Source organism: Hemicordylus capensis, chromosome 2, assembly GCF_027244095.1.
Source record: "Hemicordylus capensis ecotype Gifberg chromosome 2, rHemCap1.1.pri, whole genome shotgun sequence".
NCBI lineage: Eukaryota > Metazoa > Chordata > Lepidosauria > Squamata > Cordylidae > Hemicordylus > Hemicordylus capensis.
Window position 1 is genome coordinate 333,925,716 of NC_069658.1, and position 27,044 is coordinate 333,952,759.

The window sequence follows — 27,044 nt, forward strand, 5'->3', positions numbered from 1 at the left end:
GTCCCCTTAGGAGAGTAGTTGGTCATCCCTGCTGGATGACTCTGTACTTGCTGAGGTTTTCCCACAGGACTTGACTTGGCAGTGGGCTCGACAGAGGATACTTGGAGCTCTTCAGAAGGTAAAAATTATTCATTTTTATTTATTTAAGACATTTTACGGTGTTTTTTTCTGCGTTCTAAAAAATACATACATACACCAACAAAGATACATAGAGTTTTCAGTGCCAAAGCAGTGTCCAGTCCTACTCTTTCTTGAATTGCAGTTCTCTTGTAACATCAGAGTGGCCATGTTATATTATTATTATTATTATTATTATTATTATTATTATTATTATTATTATTATATTTTATTTTTCAGGCATATTATTTTTTTTAACACATTTCTGTACCATCCAAAACTTGTGTCTCTGGGCATTTTATACATCCTGAGGCAACATCCCATAAGCAGCTCAGTGGGCTAGACCCAGTTGTAAGGCAAGAGGAAACTTCTTGTGTGAACAGGAATATTCCCAGTCTTGTTGCTCAATCCCCTGAAACAATCTTCCTTGGCACATCTTTTGTAATATGTAACATTCACTTGCTTATGCTGGGGTTTCTGATAGTCCTAATGAGATTGTGGCTGCCAAAATCACGGAACACTTGAGAGATGAACACTTCGCCATTTTCTGAAATGTTTATGTCTGGTACTCCATAGTTACAAACTATTAATGAACAGCAGTTGATCTTAGAGCTGGAACAATGGCTACTTCAAGCTACAATGAATCACCACTAGAAACATATTACCCTAAAAAGGCCCAGAGATGTCAGCATGGAGGTGTCACTAAGGCTTTTTGGTCACTTCTCAAGAGGATACAGGAGTTGTCGATTCAATATATTGAATAGCTAGATAGTTACTTCACTTGCTCACCTTTTTTTATATCAGAGTGTGTTATAGGTCACCACACATAACCTCTGGCCAGCACTTTCATCCACCTAGTACCTGCGTATGTTGTGTATAGGGTCCTCAGTATGATCTGGCATTTTGCTTCTGGAATTACCATACCATTTCCCCATAATAAATTTGCAGGCCCGCAATACATGCTGAGAAGCTGAAAACAGGCTGCAGTCCTCAGCCAATTTCTCAGTTGGCCAGCTTCTCCAGCTGAGAGTGTGTTCCAGTGTAGGATCTTCTGCCATCACTCTGCCCATATTTTCTGCGTGAGGAGGGGGCTCTGGCATTTAATACCCACACAGGAACTTCTGCTGGTGGAGGATTAGCACAATCAGGTATCTGCAGTGGTAGGTGACTTAATGTGTCATCATTTGCAAGAATTTTTTGTAGCAACTGTGTGTTTCTATATACGTTGTATTAAGCATGATGCTCTAGCATTGTGTATATGGAGGAAGTGCTGGTTTGCCTCTAGTGAAAATCCCAAGAAGTGGCTTATGATCCATTTGGGTTCAGAGGTATAACCATACACATAGTTGTAAAACTTCTTTACTGCTGTAACAATAGCTGAAGGTTCTTAGTCAGAGCATAGTTTATCTTGTTTGAGGTCATTGTCCTTGAATAAAAGGCAGTAACCGACATGCTAACACTGTGCTCATGCAAGCATAAAAAGCACACATGCAGCACTAGCTGCCCTACTTCTAAAGCACAGATGTTTGCATGGGGGGGATGTTTTTCACCATTCCTCCTTCCCCCAGAAGCACTGTGTGCTACCTGGAAGTAGGTCCCTAAAAATTGTGTGACCCTCAGGGGTCTACTTTCAGGTCATATGGAGTTCTTCTGGGAGGAGGGGGAATTGGTGGAAATCACATACCCCATACACAAGGATGCACAAACACCCAAATGTGGTACTATTTGTTAATACGTGTCTAAGGATATTGAAGAAGATCTCATCTGCATTTTGGTCTATGGATATTATGTTATCACCCTTATCTTGTCTTCTGTTGGATGAGTGACAGATGCATCAATTTGGTAGGTCTGTGGAGTTCTGTCCATCTGATAGTGCTGTCAGATCCAACATGGGCCATGTTGGATTAATGTTGGATTAATTCTGACACAATATTTATAGGGTCCTATTGTATCAGAAATTGAATGAAATCTCTGTTGTGCTGGATTTCTGTTGGAATAGTTAGATCTGTTGGATTATTGCAAACAGCTATCAACATTTCATTGCCTGGAGATGTATATATCAGGTGATATATAAATGTGATAGATAAATAAATAAATAAATAAATATTGTTTGCTAGAAACCAAACAGTGTTGTCATAAAAATTGCCATATATGAAATAGGCTGCAGGGAGAAGAGCTGTAGGAGAGAAGAGGAGAAGAGCTGTGCATTTCAAGCTGGCCATTTGCAATGCATTATGTCAAATGCCTTCCCATCTTGCCTTCCAGTTACAGTGCTTCTGGGGAGGAACACATTATTCTTGCTCAACTGCCAGTCTTATCCGTTTGCTACCTTACTTTACCTTACAACTCAGACTACCAGTTTTACAAACCCACAGTTCAAAACAAAACAAAATAAAACACACACGCCTTAAAAATCAATTGGTGGACCTGTATGGTTCAAACTACACACACAGAGTGCAAGCCATATACTGTCACCGTGGGAGATTTGACAACTTTCTGCTCAGCCATTCTGCAGTTATAATATGGGGTGCCCAAAAGAGGAGGGGTACTTCTTCCTATAAGAAGTCACTTTCCTCTTAACGGGACACATTCAGTGGTCAGAGTGGGAGATTCACTTCCTGCACTTCTTGTAAGAGTCTGCCATGAAACAAAGCAGTTACGAATTTTTAAAAAGTTTTTAAAACGTTAAAATTCATTAAAAATCAGCAGGTGAAGTGATCTTCAAGTGTCGCATACTTAATGTACTACTTAATGTACTTCATCATGTACTACCATCATGAGAACCTTGTGCCCATCCATTCTGAAAATATAACAGGGAGTGCCAAAATAGGAGATACAACTCCTTTCTTATGAAGTCAAGGAACAATATCCTTGAAATAAGGTATGATCTATGGCCAGAGTGAGGGCCATAGTGAATTCCTGCACTTTTTGTAACTTTCTCCTATGAAACTTTAAAAAAATCATTTAAAAACATCCTTGAAAGCCCATGCACATAATGCAATCGTCATGTATTACTGTCATGTGAAATTTCAGAGCTTTCTGCCCAGCTTTTCAGGACTTTTTAAAAAAAATGTTTCTGATTGATCCATATGGGGAAAATATCCAAATAAGTAGGAAATTATGACTGATAATCCAACGTGATCTATCTAAAAGTTTTAAAAGGACCCTCATCAGATTCCAATTTTTTTAAAAAATAAAAAAAATGTTGAAGTGGATTGTGTTGGATAAGATCAGAAAATAATATTGGAAAATCTTTGTCTTTGTCTTTTGTAGCCTGATTAACACATCATCAAAATAGGATACAACCCAGGAATACCTGCTATCTGTGTTTCCATAAACTGCTTGAAAATCCCCATTACTATGAAATTCCAAGATGCCTTGGCGTGTTTTGGCAATAGCAGTATAATCATCCACTAACAATTGCTTGAGTGAGGGTATGGCAAAAGCCTTCCCTTCTGTAAGAACAGACAATAATTGGTTAATGGCAGGTTCTCAGTACAGGTCCTGTTTTGTGCTATTTTTACAGTGCATTTGTAATCCCAATAAATGTGAACATCACAGAACAGGAGCAATGGATGTGGCCCAGTTTGTGTGCATAACTGATCTTCCCACTGGACTCAGCACATAGGTTGCAAAGCTGTGGAAGAGCAGTAGTCAGAGGGCTACCACCTTACAGCTCTTCAGCCCTGTCTCATCATTGGCCTCTGGCTCTTTAAGCAGCATTTCACCAGAGATGGAGCTCTCATTTCATGGTAATTCCTGTTCCTACAAGACTGTTTGGTAGGGATGTGCATGGAACCGGGTGGGGGTGACTCGAAGGGGTGGGTGGGTAGGACTTTAAAGGCAAAGGAGGGTGCACTTGCCCCTCCCCTCACCTTCCCCCCACTGGTGCTGGAGTCCTGTAAAATCTTTTGAGGCGGCAGTGTACCTCCCTGCTGCCCCTTCCCCTCTTCAGCCGGAAGTACTGGGTGTGCGAGCGCATGTCAGGCACATACGCATGTCACGACTGCATGCGAGCCCATCTGATGTGCATGAGCACATGTGAGACATGTGCGTACACGCACCCAGCATGCACATGTGTGCCTGGCCACTTCCGGCCGAAGAGGGAAAGGGGCAGCAGAGAGGTATACTGCCACCCCGAAAGATTTTACAGGACTACAGCGCCGGCAGGGGAAAAGCGGGGTGAGGGGGTGAGTGCACCCTCCCCCACCCTTAAAGTCCTATGCCCCCCCCACTACCGGACATTTGAACTGCCCAGTGTTTGAACCTGTTCAGAAGCCCGTGCACATCCCTACTGTTTGGTTTCACAAGTTCTCACTGGACAGTCTTGTCACCTTGATGATGGCAACATAGGCAGTTTTTCTTGGTCAGGTCTCCCCGGCTGAAACCATGGCCACATCCAGCCCCTCGTGACAAGCCATTCCACTGGCAGAGTCCTGGTGACCCAGTAGGCATGGTCATACATGGCTGCTCTGAATCATTGGAGCATGGGATCCCTGATACATAATGCTCGGTGAAGCAGGTGCTGTAAGGGAATGAGCAATAGCAAATATTTTTGCCTAGTAGCATTGCATACTTTTGTTTTGCACCTTCTATTTTATTGGGCTGCAAGTAATAAGATAGCTTTTCAGGAAAACAGTCACAAGATGTTGGTTGACTTGCATCAGATTCTTCAATCCAATGCAATAAAAGTGCCATTTTGTCCACAGCAGCAGAATGAAGAAAGTGGGAAGAATCTGGGCTCAGAGTATTTCAGACATGTTTGCAGAATATAATCCCATTCTCACTGGAGGATGATATTCAAAATATTGAAACTGAAAACATCAGTATATTCTACATCTTTTTTCTGTAACTCAACTCTTTATTGCTGACTGGAAAACCTAGTCTATAAAATATTTGTGGAAGATAGAAAAAATAACAACAAACCACTCAAGCACAATTTGTCTGAAGAATGTCTTTAGTTCTATTCCATCTGGGCATAGGACTGCTCAGGGTACTGAACATATAGGGCCAGGCTAGGTTGCCACATGTCCAGAACTGGCCTGGAAAGTCTAGAATGTAGGGATAGTGTTGTCCTGGGCAGGAAATGCCCAGGAATTTGAGCAGGAAGATCGCTTTAACAATTTCTACCCATTTTGCTGGTACTTCTTTCCAGGTATTGCCACTATATTGTGTCAGTGTTTAAAAGCTCCATATTCTTGCCTTCCTTGGGCACCAGTGCTGCTGCTGAACAGCTGGGTTGGCAGTTTATATATGGCTTAGTAAACCCCTTCCCCTCCTTTCTTGATCATGAGAGCCAGCATGGTGTAGTGGTTAGAGTGCTGGACTAGGACTGGGGAGACCCGAGTTCAAATCCCCATTCAGCCATGAAACTAGCTGGGTGACCCTGGGACAGTCACTTCTCTCTCAGCCTAACCTACTTCACAGGGTTGTTATGAAAGAGAAACTTAAGCATGTAGTACACCGCTCTGGGCTCCTTGGAGGAAGAGCGAGATATAAATGTAAAAATAATAAAAATAATAATAATAATGTCAAGAGTTGAGGGTAGTAGTCGGCCTGTGGACTGAGCTGTGAAGTATGCCCACTCCCAGTAAAAAAAAAGGTGATGTTTTAAAATGTGTGCCCCTCCTTTTTACAGTTTCTTTCTGACAAATATGACAACCCTAGGCCCAACTACTCAGAAAGGTTTTTGGTTCAGAATTGATTCTGTTCTCTCACTTCTCTCACATCTTCTCATTCCAAGGCCTTCTGGGCTTGACTTTTAGAGAGGCAGTATACAACAATATTACCAACATCCTGCCTTTTTAATGGTATCATTGCTAAATATATAGTATAGGCAAACCTCTAAGAACAGATGGAGCAGAGTTCAGCACAAAGGTTTAATCTTGTCTGGGCAATTCCTCTATGGCCATTTGGATTATCCAATGCACAAATTCACTGCTTGTTAAAAATACAGCTTAGGGCCAGGATTAACATCCCAGATTTTCCAGTAGATTTGTTCATGCTTGATTTTATGATTCCCAGGCTCTGGAAAATTGCTTTAAATGGCATCATCCTATTTAGAAGAGAAATCAAAACAAGAATAGGTGGTCTTGAAGGACTTTTTATATGTAGAAACTGAATGATCACCACTAACAATGTCCTTATATATTTATTTTAAAAAAAGTTTCCTATGCTTTCTTTTGATCTGCTGCCTTTTTAATAGTTTTAAAATATTGTCATTGTATCAGAACAAATCTTCTTTTTATTACTAAAAGCATCATAATCAACCACATAAATTCCTTTTTATAGAAGTGTATTATGTTTTTTGTTTTTTTTTTTAAAAACCACACATTCATTCAAATATATGGATGTCTGCATGTAGATTATCACCTTAGTTTTACCAGCAGTACTAATGCCATATCTGTACTGGTGATGTAATTTCATGGTGTGATTTTGAAACATATGTTAATATCGAACATTATCAGAGTGTATATTCCCAGCATGGGATATATCTCAGGCTTCGCTGTTCAGTTTATTTTGCAGACTGATTCTCCAGGTGGCAACACAAGTAGGGCACCCCATCACAGCACCAGCAATGGAACAAAAGTCTGTGTGTGTGTGTGTGTGTGTGTGTGTGTGTGTGTGTGTACGCACGTGTACACCTAGGGTCGGATTTAAAAGGCAGCCCCAACCAGGGATTCTCAAGCAGCCAAGTTCTATTTTCTTCACAGAAAGGTTGGGGAAATGGTGCCCAGTGGTTAGTGATTTGTGGTTCCTAGGCTTACTCATGAACAGGGCTGGGCAGCAGGATCAACATTGCTCCAGTGAAAGGAGCAATTCCTCATATGTGATGAGGATAGATGCTATCCCGAGGCAGACTGTGCTCACTCAAAAGAGTGTCAGGCCATGGGGATGCCCACCTACCACTCAGAAGAACTGTCAGAATTGCTGAGCAAAATCACTATGATGTCTGATGACAAAACAACCCCTTCTCCTATGGACTGCTCTCACTCCAATAGGCTATTGGAGCTCTATATCGAGCCAGGTTGCAGTATGGAGGAAATCCATGGGAGGGAGGATACCCTGGTGACTGCTTTCTCTGTTTTGGTGAGTGCCACCTAATAGCTATCAAAGCTTGCCCCCTGCCAGCCCATCCGCCCATGTGGGCATGTGTGCCCTTGCTTATGCCCCCAAACAGCAACCTTGCTCTCCTGAGGGGGGGCTCCCCTCTCCCACAATTCCCTGGGCCAGCAGATCTGCATAAGTCACAATGCTGGACCGAATCTGGGAATTTTGAATGGGTTTAAAGATCTGTCCATGCACCCAGTGTTCCCACACCCATCTGCACACATGGCCAGGCTCTGATACATGGAGCATCTAAATATCCTTTGGGTGCCTGCAGGGCTTCATAGGGAGGGGGAAGTTTGCAGCGCTTCTGTTCTATGTTTTACCATGGAGAGCTGGGGGACCCACACAGATGGGGGCCCCATTGTTTGGGTTAGCTCAACTCATGAGCATGCAGTCTGACAGGAGACCAAGGGCTTACAGCCCCATGGTCTTCCCCAGTAGACTAGCCCTCTCATGAGAGGGATAGCCCACTGGCAACAAGCTGTGGTGTGGTGTGATTTAGAGTCTGTGGTGTGATTTAATGTTTATAAATGAAACTGCGGGTTCGGCAACCTCCAGTTTCATGTTATGTCTGAATTCGGCCCCAGAATTAGATATTACTGAAATCTGGACCCAAGAAGTAAATTGCTTGTTCAGGAATCCTTGAGATATGGCATAATGTGGAAATGACCTCTTAAATATTAGCAGTGTCCAGCCAAAGCACAGAGTATTAAATACAATTTAGTATTAAATGAGAGATTTGCAACCAAATATTAGACTAAAAATTTTGGCCACTTCTGCCTGAAGATGTGCTACTTCTTGCCTTTCTCCCATCAACTATTCATAACACTTCCCTCTCTCTGAAACCTAGTTCTACACCATGTGAGGATTTTATTTTCTCCATAAACCTTGTCCTCATAAATAATGAGCATAATTAAAATAGCAATTTTAGCATAATTACTAGCATGATTAAAACAGTGTTCAAAACTATGCAGGAAGCTAGTATTATGATATGAAAGGGAGTTAATCCATTAAAAGTTTTCCTCTTCTGTACTGATTCAATTGGTGCTAGCAGAATCACTACAAAACAATCCATATGAAAACTGCCACTTAATTGTTTAGACCAGGGCTGTACAACTTGGGCTTTCCAGCTGTTAGACTACAGCTCCCATCATCCACAGCTGCAGTGACCAATAGTCACAGATGATGGAAGTTGAATGATAGTCCAAGTTAGTTTATTGTAAGTATTTACTTTTAATATTATAGGCAAAGCTCCCTCAGTAAAGTATGTACTAATTTATCATTACATTTTGTCTTTATTTCTAATTAAATTTCTATATTTTTTCAGTATCTGTTACAGAAGACTACATATTTATTAATTAATGAAGTCTTACCCAAGAGTACAGTGCTTCAGTGCATTCAGGAATTTAGTCAGTCTGCCTGTCTGTTTTCCTATCTTTTTCTGTGTATGTATAGTAGAAAACTAAGCTTGCATTCTGCATGGATCCACATTCTAACTACTCATGAAAATAATCTGCATCTGAAGGCTGATTCAGAGTGTGAAGAGGCAGCAGAACCCCTAAACTCAAAATCCCATCCAATGTCCAGCCTGCTACGTGCTGGAATGCGGTCCTTTATTATCTATCTATATAATTCTCCTGGGTGTGCCCAGGAGAAATGCGTCCCGGCAGCCCAGCTGATTGGCTGGGCTGCAGGGGGCGCCTGATTGGCTGGCAGCACACCCAGGAGAACGGCGGCGGCCATGGCCGGGGAGCCAGGTGGGCCCGGCCGCGGAGGCGAGGCGGTGGGCCTGGCCGGGCCCGGCGGCGGCGGCACCCTCGGGCCCGGCGGCGGCGGCACCCTCGGGCCCGGCGGCGGCGGCGGCACCCTCGGGCCCGGCCGTGGAGGTAAGGCGGCGGGCCCGGCCGCAGCGCAGGCGGCGGTGGGCCCGGCCGCACTAGAGGCACAGATGCTCTGTGCCCGGGCCCACTAGTGATATAAATTTCATGACTTAAGTTTGTACTGTTACATGTATAAATTAGAGCTCAACACATTTTTCAGAAGTTTAGATTCTCATGTTGGAATGTGCATATTCAGTGTTAGAAAACCCTCTGTTGAATAGCTAAGCAAATTACACAAAAACTGAAAATATCAGAGGGGTAACCATGTTTAACTTGCTGCAGCAAAGGCAACAAAGAATTTTGTGTCACAAAACATTTAAAAACTGAAGGTATGTCTCTGCTTTTTATCAGGTCATGCGAACAATCACAGCTCCAGCAGAGTTGGGCAGATATAAGAAAGTCTTATTGTTAAGGCTCTAGGGAACTATGCAGTCCCTGAAGGGCACAGCTCAGTGACATCTCTGAGTCTTGGGATGCAATCTCTGAGCTTCTGTGATCAAGCATCGCCTCTCTGAACAGCACTAGTGCGTAGGCAGAGACATTGTATGTATTCTCTGGACTGGGGGAGGGCTTACAGAGAATATATAAAGGGTCTCTACCTAGGTTTTAGTTCAAACAAATTGAGAGATTTCCTAGATCTTGGTCAGTCAAGCTCATGTACTGCATAGTTCCTTTGCTTCCAAGGCTGGGAAACTTTCCTCAGCTATACCTAGTAGGGATGTGCAAACAGGTTAGAAGTCGAACGTGTTCGGTTTGACCGTTCGGGGTCAAACTGGACTGAACACCTCCCGACTGTTCAGGGAGTTCATGGGATTTTTTTAAAATTATTTTTTTAAAAACTTACCCCCTTTGGGAGAGTTGTTGGAGGCAGCGGGGGTGTGTGTCTGCGGAGGTTTCCCCTCCCCCACTGGCCTCCTTTATTGCCGCCACTGGCTATTTGGCTGGCTCTTGGGCCTCTGCGTGACCTGGGCCATGCAGAGGCCAATTGCAAAGGTGCAGCAGCCTCCAAAATGGCTACCATGCCGGAGAGCTGGACAAACAGCTGGTGGCAGCAATAAGGGAGGCCGGCGGTGGGAGGGGGAACCTCCGCGGACTCCCTGCCACTCCAACAACTCCCCTGAATAATTTTTTTTAAAAAATTGTTCACGAACCCCACTGGATGGTTCGTGCTCCCAGCAACCTTCCATGGCTCATCTAGGGGGAAAGTAAGCTTCATGCAGCCTTCCCCCCACCCTCCCGCTCTCTGCCCACCTGGTCATGTGAATGGCCCCAAAATGTTCTAGCAACTGGAAGGCTTCAAGCCAATGAGGATGTGAACTTAATTAGCCCAACCCAACATCATTGCAGAGATTTGAGCTAGGCCAAAGGGAAGCAAGCTAGGAGTGTGCACGGTCCAGTCCGGGCACAATGTAAAAGACCGCTGGACCGATTCGGAGGTCCGGGAGGGCGGGGGTATGTAGCTTTAAGGGGGGGTAGTACTTACCCCCCCGCCGCTCTTCCCCCTCCGGCGCTAGTGTGTTTTAAAATCTTCCTGGGGCGGCAGAGTTCCTCTCTGCCGCCCTTGCCCCCGTCGTCGTCAACCCAAGCCTTCAAAGGAGTACAGCCAGCGGCGTGCATGCGCCATGACATATGCGGCGCGCGCACACCAGCAGCGGAGACAAGCGCGCGTGCGCCGCGCAGGGCGCATGCACACCACTGGCTGTACTCCTTTGAAGGCTTGGGTTGACAACGATGGGGGCAGGGGCGGCAGAGAGGAACTCTGCCGCCCCAGGAAGATTTTAAAACACACCAGCACTGGAGGGGGAAGAGCAGCGGGGGTGGGGGATAAGTACTGCCACCCCCCTTAAAGCTACATGCCCCCCAGTGCCGGACCACGCCTCCGTGGTTCCGTGCACATCCCTAAAGCAAGCCAACCAAACTCTTGATCCCAAACAACTATATTCTAGTGCCTGCACATTGCTTTCTGCTCCCAGCACCATTCTGTAGTCACTTAAGAATGCACCTATTCAACCCTCAGCCCCCACCAGTTTTGGGGAGTTGGCAGAAGTAGAAGTCATTTCAGCCCCTGCGCTATTTTTCTCCAAGGACGTGTGGTCTTTACCATGTTAGGACCTATTTCTACCCTGTTTCCTACCTGGAAATCTGGAATGTCTATACATATAGAAATCTGGAATGTCTATACACAGGGGTGATCCGGGAAATTACAGGCCGGTTAGCTTAAAGTCCATTCCAGGCAAATTAATGGAAAGCATCCTTAAGGATAAAATTGTAAAGCACATAGAAGAACAGGCCCTGCTGGGAGAGAACCAGATTGGCTTCTGCAATGGTAAATCTTACTTCACAAACCTTTTGGAGTTCTTTGAGAGTGTTGTGTGTGGATCAAGGTGATCCAGTTGACATAGTATACCTGAACTTCCAAAAAGCTTTCAACAAAGTTCCTCATCAAAGACCCCTGAGGAAACTTAGCAGTCATGGGATAAGGGGACAAGCGCATGTGTGGATTGCTAACTGGTTGAAAGACAGGAAACAGAGAATAGGTATAAATGGAGAGTTTTCACAATGGAGGGAAGTAAGAAGTGGGGCCCCCAGGGATCTGTACTGGGACCGGTGCTTTTTAATTTATTCATCAATGATCTAGAAGTAGGGGTAAGCAGCAGCGTGGCCAAATTTGTAGATGATACCAAACTCTTCCGGGTAATGAAATCCAGAACAGATTGTGAGGAGCTCCAAAGGATCTCTCCAAAGTGGGTGAGTGGGCGACAAAGTGGCAAATGCGGTTCAGTGTTGGCAAGTGTAAAGTGATGCACTTTGGGACGAAAAATCCCAATTTCAAGTATATGCTAACGGGATCTGTGATGTCGGTGACTGACCAGGAAAAGGATCTTGGGGTCGTGGTGGACAGTTCGTTGAAAGTGTCGACTCAATGTGTGGCAGCTGTGGAAAAGGCAAATTCTGTGCTAGGGATTATTAGGAAGGGGATTTAAAATAAAACTGCTAATATTATACAAAACTATGGTGTGGCCACACCTGGAGTACTGCATACAATTCTGGTCACCATATCTAAAAAAGGACATTGTAGAACTGGAAAAGGTGCAGAAGAAGGCAACCAAGATGATCAGGGGCCTTGAGCACCTTTCTTATAAGGCAGGGCTACAACACCTGGGGCTATTTAGTTTAGAAAAAAGACAACTGCGGGGAGACATGATAGAGGTCCACAAAATCATGCATGGTGTGGAGAAAGTGGATAGAGAGAAATTCTTCTCCCTGTCACATAACACTAGAACCAGGGGTCATCTCATGAAAATGATTGCCAGGAAATCTAGGACCAACAAAATGAAGTACTTTTTCACACAGCGCATAATCAACTTGTGGAATTCTCTGCCACAAGATATGGTGACAGCCAACAACCTGGATGGCTTTAAGATGGGTTTGGATCACTTCATGGAGGAGAGGTCTATCATCAGCTACTAGTTGGAGGGTTATAGGCCCCCTCCAGCCTCAAAGGCAGGAGTAACAGCAGGAGAGAAGGCATGCCCTCAACTCCTTCCTGTGGCTTCCAGTGGCATTAGGTGGACCACTGTGTGAAACAGGATGCTGGGCTAGATGGGCCATGGGCCTGATCCAGCAGGGCTGTTCTTATGTTCTTAAATAATGTTCTCAGATGAGCAAATAAAATTCTAAGGTTAGGGCCATGGAATTTACTTCCATATTTTAAAAAATCCATAAGAAGAAGAAAACTGCCTTTAGAAAACTAGCACAGCAGGGAGCAGACTTGGTTAGAACTTTTATCTTTGATACACACATTTTTTACTTGCAGGGGACCTTTTATCTTTTTTTCATAGGGGACTTTCACACATGGTATCTTCTATTTGTGATTTGAAGTGCTTAAGTCCCCTGTACCATTTCAGGATGCTGCCACCTGATTCTGAAGCATGCACAGACACAGCCAGAGTCCCAGAGGATTTAAAAGCCCAGTTAAAGGCTACTCAGAAGAGGGTTCTGTGTTTACATTTCTTTTGAACATTGCCAAGGATGCTGCCTGAATGATCTTCTCAGGGAGATCCTCAGAACATTCTGAAGGCAAGGTGTCACTACTGAAAAAGCCCTGCCTCTGGTTACCTCCATATTTGTTTATTTTATGTATGTATGTACTGTATGTATGCATGTAAGTATGTTTGTATGTAACATATTTTTATACATCCCAACATTTACATCTAAATGTTGGGTGTTAAGTATGAGACAATGGCAGACCAGAATGCATTGCTTGTGAGGATGGTCTTAGGGTGCATAAGACTCATGGGACACCTGACACCCTTCAGGTATGTCCTCAGGCCATTTAGGGCTTCGTATTTAAAACCAGCACTTTGATTTTTACTTGGAAGTCAAACTGGTAGCTATTGGAGCTGGTGCAGGATGAGTGCTACACTGGTATGCAGTCTTGCTCCCACAAACATTCTTGCAACAACGTTCTGGACCAGTTAAAGCTTCTGAACCAACTTCAAGGACAACTGTGTAGAGTGCATTACAGTAGTCTAATCTGGAATAACCAGACATTTAGATAGGTAGATGGAAATCTTAGTTCTTGTGTAGCATTGTCTGTTATACCTGCCAAATTAAGGCTGCTTTTATTTTCCTGTTTGTTATATTCTGATTTTGTTGCCATGTCACTGGGAGCCTACCCACCTCACTCACAGGATTCTCCAGGATTCTATTCACTGTATGGGCCAGAGGCTCCACTGAGCCTCTGAGACCTAGTTGTGCAGTACATAGACTTCAGAGTTTACTCTAAGGACTGTTGGGTGTAAGCTTTCATAACTGGCTTGCTTAAAAATCTCGGAGCAAATATTTTCCCCTCGGAACATTTTAAACCTGTTTAAATGTCATTTACTAGCTACATCCTGTTTCCCTATTTCAACAGATTCTGTACAGTTACACTACATTTGTATTTTACAGTCATAGCAAATACATATCACTGTATAGGGATGCTATCATAGCTCTATTTGGGCTGAATCCATCATTGCTGGAGCCTCTTCTATGGATTATGGAGAGTAGCCCAATATTATATTATGAATACTAGAGAAAGGGCTTGGGGGTGGGTCATTCTTACAGACACCAGCAGAAACTGTGTATTAATCATAGCCCAAATAGATTTCAAGGGCCGAATAAGAGCAGTGGCAGAACCTTGCTGATAGCTGTACATGCCACTAATTCGCCTCAGTAAGCCTGTACCTTGGAGCTCAATTAACCCTTATTCCCAAGGCCACCCATAAAGTCTGAAGTAAGCACTGTTTTCCCTCCAGCCCCTGTTTTATATCAATGAAATAGATTGTTTCTCTTCAAGGGTAAAATGCAGGTCCATTACTTATGAATTCAAGTTTCTAATGAAGGGTGTGATAGGCCTATTGCATGTTTGTGGGCATTTGAATCACTGTCTCTTCGATTGTGAAAATCAAAATGTTTGACACTGCTGGTAGCTTCTTAATTTATTTGTGTCATTAAATGCTCTGGTGGCCCAGCAGGTGATGCTGGGGGCATCCCCAGTAAAATCGTTTGCACACAGAGCATTAGCAGTTAAATAAGTACAGAGGCAGGAGGAGCCCCCCCTCCCCATTATAATTATTTTCAGTGTTCATTTTCCTCCCTCCCCACTATTGTGCTGAGGCAAATTGGAAATCTGGTAATTAGGCCCTGACTCTTAGTGTAGTATGAGAGTCCCAAGCCAAAGTTCAACACCCTGAAATGAAATTTAAACCAATTAATCAGTTAGATTTTTATCGCTTGTCCGTGTTTTCTCAGCAATTCCCACAGCACGTGGCCTTTGATCAATTCTTTTGCAAAAGCTAAAATGTGTGCCTGCTGCTAGTGAGATGGGGATGACATTAACATGGCACTCATAAAACAATCAGAGCAGTGAAGCCCTCAAACAGAACAGGCCATAGTAATATTTAATAAAAGCGTGCACATAATCTTCAGAATTAGCATTTTGTGCCTTGCAGTACCTTTGGGAGATGAGCTTTTATTTGTGGAGTGATCATTATTATAACAAAGAACAGCTACCTAATAATTTCCACTTTAAGGCTGCAATATGCTATGAGCATTTCTGAACCATTATGCTAAACTGAGATGGGGTAATCATTTTATTGTCAGCATTTGAAGGGAACAAATTCACCTTTTCCTTAGTGGATAGAGAAAAGAGAAAGAAAAACCCATACCCACAATAAAATTAACAAAATAATAATAGTAATAGTAAGAGCAAGAGCAATAATAATAATAGTAATAATAATAATAATAATAATAATAATAATAATAAACTTTTTGTGAGATTCCCATGCTTAATGCTCAGTGTACTGACTTGGTGACAATATTAGGAATATTGGCTGATATCCTGACTAACAAAACAGATGTGCTTTGAGTCCTTGTGGGCATGCAGCTGTAGCCCCTGTGCGACTCCTTGGGTCCTCTAGCATTCTCGCTGTTGTAGAAGAGGCTAGGAGTTTGGAGTGTGGGGAGCATTCTGAACTCCTAGCCCTCTCTTGCAACAGTGTGCAGCTGCACATGCTAGAGGACTGGATAATAGTGCAGGGCCTAGCGCTGCGTGCCTGCAGAGGCTCGAATTTTGTTAGTCAGGATATCAGCCACTATTCTTTCCTCAGCTGACTTATGAAATGTGAATATTAAATGCCACTATTGTTATTTGAACTCAATTTGCTCCCATCAAAATAGCTCAGATGTTTTGCCTTGGTAGGACTTTTCAGATATGTCTAAAATTGCTGCCTTAGGTGAATCTTTGTGGTATCCTGGGAATATGTGGGTCACTGCCTCCCCAAGAAATGCTGTTTATCAAACAATTCCCCCCTTTTTTTATCATTACTTGAATGTTTTGGGGTGGGTTTTTTAAGCAGCATTTGGCTTTGAGCAAAATTTGGTTGCAACTCTAGATATGAAGGAATTATTTTGATATAGATTATATGATTTAGGAACACTATTCATAGGGCCTATTCATACAACTAGCCCTATGGAGGTAGGACAGGGCTACCCCAGGTAGAGCTGGTCTTGTTAAGTGCCAGGATTACTCCTGATCCCACTGCTCCTCCCCTGAGTAGCCCTGGTTTGGAACCCGGATTGAAAGTGGGGTAGGACAACCTCCTAACTTTCTGCTCATGTGGGTGCTTGTGCTGCCAACAGCTGCTCCTGGGCAGCCAGCGGCCACATAGTCAAGAGCCGAGGAGAAGGAACAGCCTGGCAGTTGCTTGTGTGCTGTATTGTGGGAAACCTGGTGGTCCAGCTTCCTTCCTCCTGTGCTCCTGATTGCTCCCCGGCTCACCACAGAGCTGCTCATGTGGGCATACAAGCAGCAGAGTCCAGAAGAGGCTTGGATTGTCTGGGAGAAGGAAGGTTGGTCATTTGAATGATCTCCAGGAGTTATACAGTTCACATACACTATTTGAGGTGCTGGAATTAATATAATAATTCTTCCAGTGTTTCATAATAATGCTAGATGATATTTTATTGTTATCTATTCATAGGAATGTGTAATGACATACTTGTGACATATGAAAAGATTGCAACTCACAACTTATAGGAAACTTCCAGAATGTATATTGTATCAGGATGTGTTGAGCTTCAATCAAAAGACCAGTAAAATTGTCAAGAAATGACAACTTTGGTTGTGTGAATTGGCTCATAGGCTGGAGTGCTTGCCTGTTAACACCCTCCTTTCCAGGAGACTCTGACCATTTTGGTTTTTCTGTCTTCATTAGTCTGGGTTCCCTCATTCTTTCACCACAAAAACTGCTACCCATTTTGCCCCAGAACAGTACCAATTATGTGATAATGGCCTGGGACCATGATATCTATAGGACCATCTTCTCCCAGATAATCCTGCCTATTTTCTATGGTCAGTGGTAGAAGTGTGTCCCACCACTTCCTCAAGCCCAGTCAGTGGAAAAAAGGGAAATGGCAATCTATGTACACAAAATGTGAAACTCCCAGTCCTAAGATATCCATTTCCCCCGGTATTTGATAGTCTTCCTTCTTCTATTCTAAGAAACTGGTTCTTCCATTCTAAGAAACTGGAAAGCCCAGGGATAGAAGTGGATAAATATCCATTTTACAATATCCAATGGGTGGATAAATATCCACCCATTCTGTGGATGAAAGATTGTCCCCTTTCCCCTTAAACATACCCAAGGTTGGAGTGAAGATATTTTCTAGTACTATTTAAGTATTTCATAATGTTCTGTTATTTCACTTGGTAGTATAAAAGAAAACACTGCTTCCCACTTCCCATTAGTTTTTCATGAAGGTTTTCAGTTGTTTCCCCAGACATTCACATCTCTAGACACGGAATGTGGGCCTAATCCAAGAATGAATTGAAAGTGTGCTTGCTTGGCAGTTCATGAAGTCAGATGGGAATGTTCCAGTAGAAATGCTCATTGAGATATCTCCTATGAATAATCTGCTGAAGCTGGCAACTGAATTTGGTTTCTAGCATAGGTCTCAATAGCTATTATATACTTGTCTTTTCCAAAATCTTCTGTGTCTGGCCTGCATGTGCCAAGAGAGACAACTCAAGTTGTGGATATACAATTGCTAAGTCTTCTGACAGTCAGTCCCTGAAACTCAAGAAGTGGAGCACTTGTGGGCACCTAGTGGGGGCAGTTGATGGAACCTGGCCGGTAAGGGTATGAAGGTGCTTGTTGCTTCATGGATGTAGCGTAATGAACATGAGTGTTTGTGGGGTGATAGCAAAGGTTCTAAAATCAAAGATCACCCAAAGGTGTTACTCTTCCCTCTGGAGAACATTGAGGGTCTTAAGCATGATATTTTATCAGATAAAAAGCAACTGGATCCTACCTCCCATACAGCAGGACATGCATCAGGGGAGAAGGGGATTTGCGATTGCCAGCATCCTGATCTGGACCGAGGCCTCCTATTTGCCCTAGAAGAAACGCTCCCTTTGACACTAATCAGGGTTGGAAGGAGATCTTAGCACATCAGTGCTCCTTGCCCCCTGAGAAGGTAGTTACCTTGGCATGTGGGAGACTCAGTGGTGGTCACTGCGGTGGTGGCTCCTTCTTCCTTTCCATGGGCTTCCTTCCAGAGGGGACTTCTGGAGGATGCTTGTATTTGCAGGTTTGAGGTGTAGGAGAAGACAGCAACAGTACACTTATCTCAATTGAGGTGCTGCTGTCACTACATAAAGAAGAGGATTGAACAGGTCCTCAAGGGCTGGCTGTGGGTCTTCTGATGTGGGCCCCCACAAAGTGCCCTACTTGGCTGACCATTGACACCAGGCCTGTAACCAATTGAAGCTTTTCTTCTAGGGCAAATAGTAATTCAGTTGTTGTTTACTGCCTTAAATAACAACAACCTCAAGCATGCTTGTCTGTTATGTGCTTAAAGTAACATCTAATTTGATCCAAAGAAGGCTAAAATCCTGAGACTTCAGTCTAAATCCTGGACCTGTTAATTTTCTTTTATCTCCCATACAATCTCTTGCTAAGTGACAAAGAGCCATATTTTAAATTGGTGGCTGTATTACTGTATATTTAGCAGGAGGATATCCAACTATCTACATGAAAGCTGATGGAGATCATCAGGACATTTGGTTCAGGGTGTTAGTATGCTGATAACACTCAAATCTACTTCTCTCTGTCAGCTTCAACAGGGTATGGCATAACTTCCCTAAATGACTGTTTGCAAGCAGTAATGGGCTGGATGAGGGATAGCAAACTGAAGCTGAATCCAAATAAGATGGAGGTGCTCATTGCAGGAAGTTGTAATCCAGAAGTTGGAATAGATCTGCCTGTTCTGGATGGGGTTATACTCCCTCAGAAAGAACAAGTGCACAAATTCAGAGTTACATAGGAACATAGGAAGCTGCCGTATACTGAGTCAGACCATTGGTCTAACTAGCTCAGTATTTTCTACACAGACTGGCAGACAGTTCTCCTGGATCCAAACCTCTCTCTGATACCTTAGGTTGAGGTGGTGGCCAGGAATTCTTTTTATCAGTGGTGACTGATAAATTGGAAAGGACGTTCATTATTCACAGGATCTCTATCTGTAGGTCCGTGTATCCATGGTCTGGTCACAGAGACCTGGTTTCTTTAATTGTGGTGTGAAAATAGGGTTATTTTCACCTATCCTGAATGACTGGAAATGACTTCTAATGTAATTTCTGGCTGCCTCTATATCAAGGAGCTATTTTGAGGCTCTTTTCTCAGCCCCCCCCCCCCCCAATCAACTGGGCAAAAATCAGAGAACCTGAGGGCTTGGGTGCATTGTTGTAGGGCAAGGTACTGTGCTTTTTTCTGCTCCACCCTTCACTTCAGTGTGCTTAGGAACTTAACCCCACCCCCATTCCCATAGGGTCTCTTTATTTGCAGTTTTGGTATTTACAGCAGTAGGTCAGAACAGAACCCCCGCGGATAAAGAGGGCCTTCTGTATATAGATGTGTTAAATAAATATAGTCCATATACACACTACCCGCTTTCACCAGTCATCTGTTTGGCAAGGAGAGAGTAGGAAGAGATGTATAAGCTTTACTGTATTCAGGAATCTATGGATGATGTATAACTTTTCAGAATATAGTCCCTCATATTGACATAAGAAATAGTTTTATGTTTCGCTTATGTGATGAGATGTATGCCATCAGGAAGTGCGTAGTTGAGGAGCAATTTTAATTTTTATTCATGCTTTGATTTAATCAGAGCATTTGATTCCTTGGAGGGCGTGGGATGATATTTTTAAACACTGCTTTTATTAGCTGTAAGCCCAGCACCATAAGCTGAACTAAAAAGAAAAAGAAAAAGTGAGAAGCTTTCTGGTGTATTTATACATGTTTTTATGAGTGTAGCTTGAGTCCAAATTAAACATATCAAAGTTTCATCCTTGTGTGTATCTGTGTGTCTGTGTAGTAGTTCTATGACTATCATGTTATAAGATGCTTTTTGTTAGCACATGTTAATGCTGTGAGATGCAAACTCATGTAATGTGTGTGAGAGGATTTCTTTCTCTCCGTTTTTAAAAACTTAAAATAGACCACAGGACTGGATTTTCCAGTAAATGACTGGGCATATGCCTTGGGCTTTTGCATTCTTCTGCAAAAGGTTTGAAGAAAAAACTCAACACTTTATGAAAATTCAGCCAAAGCAACCCCATTGAGATATACGTAGTAGTAGTAGTAACAACAATGGAAATGGCTTTTATTAGGAGTGTCTTGCTCAAGAGTATTGAAGAGTCTATGGCTCAAATTGGACTTGAACTCTAGACTCTCTGGGATACTTTATGCATATGAATATGGATACCTGACTATAAAATAGGTGAATACCTTGCTAACAATGAAAGGTGCATGCATATTTCAAACTTGGGCTTAACGTTTATAATAGTTTTGAGTTCATTTTGAAATGTGCATATTCACTGTGTGTGTGTGTGTGTGTGTGTGTAAGTGTGTGAGAGAGAGACTCTTTCATCAAATTAGACAAGTTACACAAAACTGAAAGTGTTTCCTTTTCCTCCAAGTCGTGGGCACTAATTACTGCTCCGAGAGAGCTCAGCAAATCTCCAAAGAGTTGTACAGATCCTGACATAGACCATGGGACACTGATCAGGGAAGCCCCCAAACAATGAGAATAATGTAGCTGTACAGCCCCTGAGGTGCTCCATAAGGATGAGTAACAGTCCTGTTATGTGCTCTTAACAGTCCTGTTAGAATGCCTTGCCTACATTCTGGTGGGCTGCGGGAAGGATTTAAAAAGAGCACACAACAGGGATTCTGTCTAACTTTTGATTCACTTGGGTCATGGACCTTCCCTGAGTTTGGTCCTAGTAAACAAACTCGAGAATTACATATATGTCAAAAGGTGTATAGTAAAGAATTTGAATTCCTGCTTCCTTACAGTTTAAAGGAAAAAGCTGCATTTGACACAAAAGTGCATGCTTCATCATTGGCACACTATAAGGCTATTTACACTACCCTGCAGGAGGGTCCGTGGGAAGGCAGAGGGGAAGGCAGGTTCTGCCTCACCTTCCCCCCAGACGATCAACATAATGCTGCTGGGAGCGTGACTCACATTCCCAGACGATCCACACTGCTCCAAGCAGCATGGATTTCCGGACACCGGGATGAAGCATCCTGGTCTCCGGATATTCCACAGTGCACTGCACAATGAGCACAGTGCACTGGGAGATACCTCTGTGGATGTGCGCTCCAGGCACCAATCTCTGGGTATGCTTGGGCTACATCCATACACATGATGCCGAGCATACACATGACCCTGTACCTGGGGTAACCCAGGTATATGACCAGGTACAAAACCAGGCTTGCAGGGGAGGCACGCTGGGGTCAGGCTCAATCCTGATGCTGCACACAAGCAGCCCTACCCAGGTAGGGCTTTATGATTCACATCATAAAGCTTGTCACCAAGTCAGTAAGCTGGGAACCTCTGGTTTCTGGCAAGCAAGTGTGCATTCTTGGCAGGTGTTTCATGCAAACCCACCAACCAGTGGTTCTGAGGCCATCTGCCCAAACTACTACTGACTTTCTGCAACTAACTTCAAATCTTCATTCTAGTGGGCAGAGATGGTTGGTAGAATCTTGGCCACATGGCTCGGGAACCACTGGTTGACAGGTTCACACAACATGCCTGCCAGGAGTACACCCTCATGGGGAACCTCCATGAAAGCTGCCCTATGTTTATCATTTACTTGGGTATCACTGTCAGATACAAAGTATGTCATGAAACATGGCATTCTGGGTTCAAGTAAAAGTCAAACACTATTCATTCACAGCAATTCTAAGCTTCTAGGCTAATGCACAACAGCTCTTTGTATTTATTTTCATATAATTCAACATGTATCGTTTTAAAAGGAGCTCTACCTATTTATGTAACATCTGTAGTCTGTTGGAGTTTTCCCAGAATTATTTGATATTTCATTCCTCTAATTGGAAAGTTCCTATAGAATGGGATGATGTGAAGATTTGAATACCAGAAATGTACTAAATAAAATTCTTGCAAGTTTCAAGTTTCGCATCAAAATGTGTGTTTTTAATGGGGCAGAAACTTTGAATCCCCCCCCCAAAACCCCAACAACAATAACAACAACAAACAGCAACAACCCTGTTTCACATCGCAATTGTGAAGATGATTTAGAAGCTTTGGCAGAAGGAAGCTGCTCAGTTTCTGAACCAACCCCGAAGGGTCAAGTCTTATAAAGGGTTCAAGGAGAGTGATAAGACTTGCATATCTGACTGAGCAGGAGTTGGACAGCCCCTCCTAAATGTGAGATACTGTTTAAGCCTTTCCCAGACAATGTGACTGTCAGTTGCTATACCCCACTCCCAGGCCCACCCACAATTATATAGCTAGGGAGAAGGACTTTTAGAAGGGAGGCTGACCCAACTCCTGCTCATTTACGTTATACTTGGCCCTTTGAGGCTTGTTCCGGGAATGCTTGTTCCATGCTTGTGGGAAGCTTTCTTGTCACTAACATTAGCATAGCATTCCATTTAACAAATTATGTCCAGAATATGTATATCTATATGGCTCTGTGTGTTCCCTTAAAAGACTAATTAAGCATATAAACTAATCGTTTCTGGACCTGTCAAAGGGCATGTGTGTATAACAAGCAGGAAACACACAGACATTTAATGAGGGATATGAGTAGGACATTACTTAATTTCATGATATAAAATAATACAATAATAAAAACAGATACACAATTATTTCATATATTTTGATTTCACAGAGAAGCACTACTACTTGGTATTGGGTCAATGCCATATGCATTGTAATTTTTTATGACTACAACATACTATCATAAAAAAACAAACCCAGAACTGGATAAAATGTCTATCTGACATAGTCAGATCTATCTAGGCAGGGAAGATGCCCCTAAGGGCGATTGAGCTCCATTGTGCCAGACCTTAAAGAGTGCCTGGAATCATGCTTTGCACAGAAATGAATTCAGTGTTACTAGAGTGTGCTCTGCTCCTCAGTCAATATTCAGCAACAATTCTGCTAGTTTCTATTTACAGGCTGCCAAACATGATTATCTTCTCAAGAGAAACAATGGAAACAAAAAATTAATCTGCAAACATTCCCTCCTCAAAGATCTGGCTTGGGATCTCTCTCACACACAAAGTAGACAGAGACAGATCTCTAGAATCTTCAAGTTAGTACAAGAGAAAAGAAAATCAAAGCTTTCTCTCCCCCCCTCCCCCCTCACAAGTCTTCTATCATTAAAATCTTGTTCTAACAGCCGAATACTTCTTTTTCATGTGTGTTGGAAAGCAGCTACACCATGTATCAAAGCCATCAGTCCAAGTGAAGGATGGACTACGGGAGGTGCCACTGTCATCATCATAGGAGACAATTTCTTTGATGGGTTACAGGTCATATTCGGCACCATGCTGGTCTGGAGTGAGGTAGGTGTTGTCTGCACGTTAATGTCTAATAACTTTGTCTAGTTTGTAGCCAGCTCTCTTTCTTTTAGACCCTCTTCTATCACAGTAACAATGGAAACACTTCCTTCATTCATCCCATTTTAATATAGACAGGACGCTCAAGGCACCCCTGGCACATTTCTGGTATTGTTACCCATATTTACATTATTCCATCCATGGATAATTTAGATATAATCATAACTATGGAAGGTTCTGTAAATAATTTTTCTGCAAGGATCCACTTCCCAATAAAACAAAACACTGATAGTGTCACACACCAGTAATCCCAATTAAACTGAATGTGACATCTCTGTTAAATAAGTTCTTTTGGTACTTAACCTTCTTTTTACCAAACATCCAAATGTTTTTGATAAACATCCAAATTAATGTTGTGCTCCCAGAAGAGTGTTTTTTGTTGCACAGGGGGGAACAGGTGATTTTTAGCTATTTCTCCCCTTCTCTCAGGGACATATTTTTCACTGTAGAAAAAGGGGGATCATTGAAGATCCTTCCTGCTTGCATGATGAAAATTGTTCTTCGAAGAACACAACACTAGTCTCAGTGTTGACTATGACTTTATACTTTTTCACAACCTACATTTTATTAGCATCTTATTTATTCAGTCCTCCTTTCCCAGCTTTCATTTCATTTCCTACTTCCAGCCAATCTATGCCCCTTTTACAAACAAATGTAAATGGATGGCTGTATCTGCTATTTCATCATGGACAACAGATGTGATATCATTTACTCCAGAGCAGTGGTGTTGGCTGTAAAGAGAGTACTCCACAATAAGTGATTTGAAAATTATAGTCTTAAGAGGAAATGTAAATGTACAGGTGATCTCATGGTGCTGCCCCCCACCTCAACATGAATGTTGTGGGTAGCTTGGTTTAGTGCCTCTTATCTCCCCATATGTGGAGAGCTAGTAAGATGGAGATGAAGTTTCTAACCTAGAAGTAACTCTGATACAGATGGAAAATTTGACCTGTCAACTATTTCAAACAAACATTCCCCTACCTGTATTGTGACCATCTGTAAAGTATGTCAGGAATTGGGAAAGGTTAGTAAAATTGTGACAAAGGAGGTGTTAGATACTAGTTAATAAGGGTATAAGTGTGATTAGTCAAAGAGAGGGCTGAAAAGAGATTAACAAATATGACATACAATTAGAAGAGGAGGTATTGTTCAGTAGTACAGCACATGCTTTGTATGTGGTATGTTCCATGTTAAATCCCTAGCATCTCCATTTAGAATGGAACTTGATTATCAGGGTTGAGAAAGACTTCTGCCTGAGATCGTGGAGGGTTGCCACAGTCAGAGAAGACAGAAGTGGGCTAGATACATCAATGGTTCATCTTGGTGTAGGGTAGCTTTCAGTGTTCATATTCCTCATTCTGGGATGGTAGAATTAGAAGACATGATTGTATTATGTGCGTGCCTGTGCATTTCAGTCAGCTCTCAAAAGCCTAAGTGGTTGGTTGTATGTTACTTGTCTTTGGTATGTTAGTCCACAATAATGTACTAGTGACTACATCTGAATGAATAAAAACTTATCATTGCTTTAAAAAAATCTTAAGTGTTTTCTCCAACTGAGTCACTGATAATTTCTTAGTATTAAGAGTTTTTGAGGATCTGTTTCTGTGAAACACAAAGACCAGCAGAAATAAAGGAAGAAACTGACTGAACATTACATCGGGTTTTGTGGTAGTTGAATTAGGTCCAGAGCATTCAGGAGTGCAGAGAGAATAGGGCAAAGGGAGTAAACCAGGTTTTTTTAAATTTTGAGTGTGGAGTTACCTTTCTGTGACAGCAGTTTTACGCACTTTTGTTTAAGCATGTTTCATTTTGTAGAAGAGCGATAGAGATTTTACAATAGGTAGGCATAATGATGTGACCCATGAAACATCCTCATGCATTTGTTTTCGTGGACGGCTGATTGAGAAATAAGACCTCAGTGGTTGTACTGTTGACTGAAAGAGATAACTTCATTATGCTTTAAAAATCACCAGGATTCTCAGAAGGAGCACTCCCCGTTTTGTGTGGTACATATTTTAAAGTGAAAAGCACCTTTTGGTACTTTGACTGCTATGCAAACCTGAGTCGTACTGTATATTTTCTTTTGATAAATGTAGAATATATACATATTTAGAACGATTTGTGTTATATATATATATATATATATATATATATATATATATATATATATGAATGACACAAAAGAGCTAGTACTTTTAAGCATGTGACTGGTCCTGTGTGCTTTGTTTGTTGTTGTTGTTGAATATCATTTGTGGTGATACTTTGGATCAGGACCATCAGTTAACTCTTTGGCCTATTACAGTCCAAGTCTGACTCCTGTGACTGCTATTTGTATGAATGGGAACTTCTCATCTGAGACAAATAACTGGGTTGGGATGTGCACAAGCCAGTTCGGTGCCTCCTCTGGGAAGTGCCAAACCGGCTTAGGCAACGGTGTTTGAATCGGCGAGGCAGGAAGACCTTCACTTAAAACGCAGGTAAGGAGCTCTGCATGTGGCATTTTGGAGAGCGGCTGCTGGGGCCGGAACAGCAGTGGAGGAGCGCCTTACCTGCTTTTTAAGGGAACTGCCCCCCCCCGCCGGCTGCCATGAGCCGCTAGTGCACATCTCTAGCTGTGGGAGACCCAGTCTGAATCAGGACCATGGCTGGGGCCAAGGGTTACATCTCCCTCCCCCAATGCTATGATACTAATCCAGATTGCAGACCAACAGCTGCTATTTAGCAAAAGAAAAGAAAAAAGCCAGCCATACAAGGGCCAATTGCATATAACATAATGAGGCAATTTTTACGAGTGAGCAAAACCGGGCTGGGCTCCCTTAGCCTCATTTTGCTTGCTCATGAAAACCACTGTGCTCACAGGCAGGCCTGGTGGCTCCATGGCAGCAAGCCCGCCAAAATATCCTCCCCCTTAAAAGAGGTTAATGGAGCGAGTGCTCTGTTAACCTCATCTTAACGATCATGTGTTGGCCGCAGCTGCTCACAGCCATGGCAGGCACACTCGGGGAGTGGGGAGAGGGGAGGGCGATCCCAGGAATGCACCGCACACTTACACAGTGCATTACTGGGGCTCCGGGGTGGTGGTGGTGCTGCACATTGGTGCTTCCCTTTGCCTGACCACTGGAGCTGCCAGGCAAGCTGAGGCCAGGCCTAGGAGCACTGGAGCGAAGGCGCCACTTGTCTTGGTGGGCGATCTGCCTGCCCGAGGCAGGGTGCATGATCATCTGCGGAGAGAGTGGGTCAAGCCTGCTCTCCCCGCAGAACCCCTTTCGGCTCCCCACACTGAGCGTGCGAAGAGCCTTGATGTGTGGTTTCATTAGCTTTTACTAAATTCTTTTATAGTTAGACTTTTTACTTTCTTCCTCTAATATTTTTAATTCTGTTGTAAATTTTTACCTGAGTAAGGCATAAAAGGAAAAGAACTGGAAATCAATTCCACCTGATTTTTATTACA

At 42.9% G+C, this 27,044-nt stretch overlaps 1 protein-coding gene across 5 annotated transcripts in view; it reads left to right on the top strand.

Annotated features, from left to right (window-relative positions):
* Positions 1 to 27,044, top strand: part of EBF1 (EBF transcription factor 1) — a 512,049-nt gene that overhangs the window by 377,605 nt on the left and 107,400 nt on the right. For 3 of the 5 annotated variants that reach the window (XM_053298191.1, XM_053298193.1, XM_053298195.1), the window contains exon 9: positions 23,406 to 23,539. In XM_053298191.1, the coding sequence (XP_053154166.1) occupies positions 23,406 to 23,539 (134 nt within the window). The remainder of the gene's footprint in view (positions 1 to 23,405; positions 23,540 to 27,044) is intronic. The other 2 variants (XM_053298192.1, XM_053298194.1) reach the window with 1 other exon arrangement.